Below are 4,418 nucleotides of genomic sequence, written 5' to 3' on the forward strand. Positions count from 1 at the left end.
ATTTTTTTAGACTGAAATACAGCTTAGTTACTAAGCTTGATAAATTATAGAGGAATTATTTGGCATTGGTATAGTAATTTATGATTTTTTGGGTATTCAACTGTATATATATATATAAAACCTAAAAAAAATTATTTTGTCTCATATCCTCCATGGGCAAAATTTTAAAAGGCTTAGCAACCTATGTCAAGCAGCAACCGAGTACAAAGGTCGTAGCTAGAAGAGATAATTGTTTGCTTTACTTCTATGTTTTAAGAAAAATAAGTTTAAGAACATATTTCTAAATAGTAATAATCTGTATACATATATAGTGTATAATAATTAAAATGTGACTGTATTTTACAAAATACTAGTCTACTACTAAGTCAGTGTTATATTATTGGATATGGTAATTTGAGAGCATGTGAGCCATGTCATTGTAACTTCTGTATTATTAGCCTTGCAAAGCTAAAAGGTCAATATAATAAAAATAATAAATATATATAAATGTATAATGTTATGAGATTTAAGCTATTTAGTCTAAACATTTATGTTTTTGTGTTATAATTTGTTGTATTCTAGAACGAAAGAGGTATAATTTATATTTATTTTCTAATTTTTTATGGTGGTTACAAGATCAGTCAAATCTACCAAACCTGTACAGAGTTGTTAGTAAAAATAACAGAAAAAATATATAGTTTTTCTTAAGAAACTTTTGATAACTATCTGGACATTATAAAGATTTTGCATGTGAAATTTGAATATTTTCTGATGCATAAAAGTATTTTTAATCTTAATATGAAATCCAGCATTGCATAGCTCATTTTTGATATAAAGAGCACCTTGCTATATAAGGCATTTGAATGCAGTCGATAGGGTGCCCTTAATTTTCAGGTTCTACTGTAGTCCAAAGTCTCTCTTCACTTTCTGATGTATCCTTAGTTGTAAATCACATTTTTTTTTCCATAGTATTTTCTAAAAAAATCTTATTTTAACAATCTTGTAGTTATTTTTTTGAAATCTTTCCCCAGCACTTATTGCTTTTATAGAATTTTTATTTTTTCGTAGACTTAATAAAGTTTATTTTCTGTTTGGTAATGCTTGTAATTTCATATTTTATTCTTCAGATTACCAATGAAATGAAAGATTTATTCAGTGTAATAAGAGATGAGCCAGAAAAAACTACGTCATCTAAGAGCATAAAGCCTGATCCAGGATTTTGTATAAAGACCAAAGACAGCAATGAAGAAAAAATTTTCTTGAATATTTGTTGTTCTCCAGAGGTAATTCTTTAAGCACAGTTGATAAAATACTAGAGAAGAGTTTTGTAAATTTTTTTCATAAAACTTTGAATAGACAATTATTCTTAAGATATTAATTTTAAATAATTTTTTTTGGTCAGAGAAGAGGGTTGTCACTGATATATCCTGAATGTTTCCTTTGTGCAGTGAAAATACTTAAACAAATTGTATGAAACTTAGTACAAACATTCTAAATATTATCAAATTTTGATTTAAAGAAAATCACATAATTTGATTTAGTACTTTCTATTTTTCTTTTTTTAAGTGAACTATCCAAAATTTTGTTGTGAGACAGTGTTTTGAAAAAACATGAAAAAATACTTCCTTTTGTTTAAGAATTTAATTTTTTAAACTATTGATAAAAAAATTTCCATTTTATATATCCAGTCAATTTCAACTTGATATTGATTCACATATTTATTTTGATACTTTATTTTGCCAATTGGAGTAATCACCACTTCTGACTGTATTAAAATCATAAATAACAGCAAAAATTGACAGAGACTTATTGGTAATGTGGGACTTCAGTTTTGAAAATGGTGTCATTGTTACATTTGTCAGGTTAGCTTAACAATAATTTTCAATAAAAAAAAAGGAATTGAATTATTCATTTGTCATCACTTACATTGTCAGTTAGCCTAATGAAAAATTATTATGGCATTCAAACAGGTTTATCAGTATGTTATTATTAATTAGTTTTGTTATTGTCTGTATGTCTATTCCACACTGTTGGTTCCATGCTCACACATTACTGAGCTCATATGTTGTTTTTCATGGAATGTTTTAAGTTCTGATGTGAAGCTTGATAAGGGGCAGCTGCCCAGAATGTTTCAAGAAATAATATACAAGTTAGATATTGGTTGTACAGTTTGTTTTTATTGTAAATATATAATTGTCTTGTCTTAACAATTTCATACTCATATTCAGCTGATCAAACACTTAGCTATAGTTAGTTTTTCATAAAATTTCTCAAAGGGAAACTTCATTAAAAATTTACAATTCAAGACAGTTTTGAGTTTTTTTTTACTTCTTGTAGAATTTGAACTTTCTAATGATTTGTGTACTGGAGGTTTGTTTTAGAATCTCTTCATTAATATTCCATTATAAAAACTGTTGATCTTAGAATTAATTAATATTCAATTAGGGCTTAGATGTTGGATAAGCAAAATTTCTATTAATATGAAAGTCCTAACATCAAAAGCACTTCATAGAATCTTCAACCTGGAAATTGTTGGACACTTATCATACTTCTTACAAGTAATGTTAATGTAAGATATAAGCATTACACCAGGCTTCAGATGTTCTTTTACACGTGCAGAAAGATAATGATGCCTCTGATTTCAGGACTTCGTGTTAGAGACTTTGCTAATCCAATGTGTAAAGTTTGCAATTAATGTTAACCTATATAATATTCAAATTTCCTTTGAAAACAGAGATTTATATTGAGTAGACAAAGTTAATATACTTGTCTTTTCATAGTGTAAATTGCCTTTCTAAGCATATTTTTTCTAAGCTCATGTTTTTGCTGCTAAAGAATCACATTTGTTTAACAGAAACTTATGATTAGTTGAACCATTTTCAAAATGCAAAAAATTGACTCGTTACACATGTAACTCCCTCTATTCAATTTTACCAGACTGTCACTTCTTGCGTGGCAGTACTCGTATTCTAACATTTAGTTTGTGCTCTCTTCAAGTATTTTATTTTAATATTTTTCTGTATCTTTGTATTAATTTCTCTCGCCAAGTTTACTCTATATTGTACAATAGTGATATTTGTAACTCGTTGAGTTATTCCAAAATGGAACTATTTTATACTTTTACCTGGTTACGGAACTTATAACTTCATTACAAAAAACTTTTATTGTTTCTGCCAACACAGTTGTGTTTGTTTATTTATTTTGCATTATGAATTTTCTGTTACCACTTTAGAGGTTACATGTGCTATTATTAGCACTTTACACAGGCTTCAGGTCTTGGTACTCCGCGGGTAGATTTTTCAGTTTTATTTCCTCGGGAGATTGATCATCCTATGAACTGACTTTCTTCAGGCCTCACCTTGAGTTTGGGGGCCCACACACTTGCAATACAGTTAGCCGACTTTAGAAAGATAAGATGTTATACTATTATGGCTTTTGTTTACTTTTATTGTTAATATTATTATATGTCGTTATTTGGGTTCCATGACATAAGTTTCATTATATTGGTTCATACTCAGAGTCAAGTTGAGGTTCACCAATAGTCTTAGGTGTTTCTACTATTCCATTTGCTTAGACTTACCATGGACTTCGTTATTTTTAGAATGACCTGTCATTCATCTAACTGGTATATCTGTCATTAATTTCACTTTATTGTTTTTCTTCCTATTCACTTGGTTTGTGTGGAACTCTTGAGGTGGGGTATAATATTGAGAAGTATCTCAATATTATACATACTTATTGTTTGGTTAAGTATTTCTTTTAGGGCTTTGTGATATTGTTTGTTATGTATTGTTCAATTAGGCTTTTCAAATATTTATTTTAGGTTTACCAGTAGTTCTACTTCCATGCTAATCATTAATTAGATCAAGTATCTTGTTCAAATAAGCTTAATAAGTGTCTGTTATTTTCTGTTTCCCCATGGGTTTTTTTATGGGTTTATTGATGTTTAAGTTGTTTATCTTTTTTTCAACACAGAACATCACATCCATATGTTTATTTCACTACACAATTTCTTACCATTAATTTCATTCAATTTATACTTTATACTTCTTGCCTTTAGTTTTGTTTGTCAGGGGTCCTGGGGGAAGAGACCCACCCTACCAGCTCCCAATAGTGTTCATCTTCCTCCTATAATGGCAGAACATCATTTTTAGATGACCTAGATTTTGTCAGTTTTCCTCCACCTTCTCATGAAGTGCATTTGAGGCCTCCACTGCAGAATGTGCCAGGCCTATCTAAGCTAATTTTTTGACATGTTTCCTCTCCTTACTCCACTTTTTTGACTGTTATATTTTTCTTCCACCTTTACCGCCACCAAATTTTAAAAAATAATATTATGTATACAAGTTCTTTTTTGCCAATTGTACAAAATAAATGGCTTTTACTTATATTTCTTAATAGTATAAATAAATATATATATATATATATATATATATATA

General features: G+C 28.7%; 1 protein-coding gene across 1 annotated transcript in view; it reads left to right on the forward strand.

Annotated features, from left to right (window-relative positions):
* The window catches only part of LOC106478473 (PIH1 domain-containing protein 1-like), a 25,850-nt gene that overhangs the window by 5,731 nt on the left and 15,701 nt on the right, over nt 1-4,418 (forward strand). Inside the window, exon 2 of the mRNA XM_013939019.2 lies at nt 1,107-1,262. Within this exon, the coding sequence (XP_013794473.1) occupies nt 1,107-1,262 (156 nt within the window). The remainder of the gene's footprint in view (nt 1-1,106; nt 1,263-4,418) is intronic.

The sequence above is a fragment of the Limulus polyphemus genome, unplaced genomic scaffold (genome assembly GCF_000517525.1).
Source record: "Limulus polyphemus unplaced genomic scaffold, Limulus_polyphemus-2.1.2 Scaffold214, whole genome shotgun sequence".
NCBI classification, from domain to species: domain Eukaryota; kingdom Metazoa; phylum Arthropoda; class Merostomata; order Xiphosura; family Limulidae; genus Limulus; species Limulus polyphemus.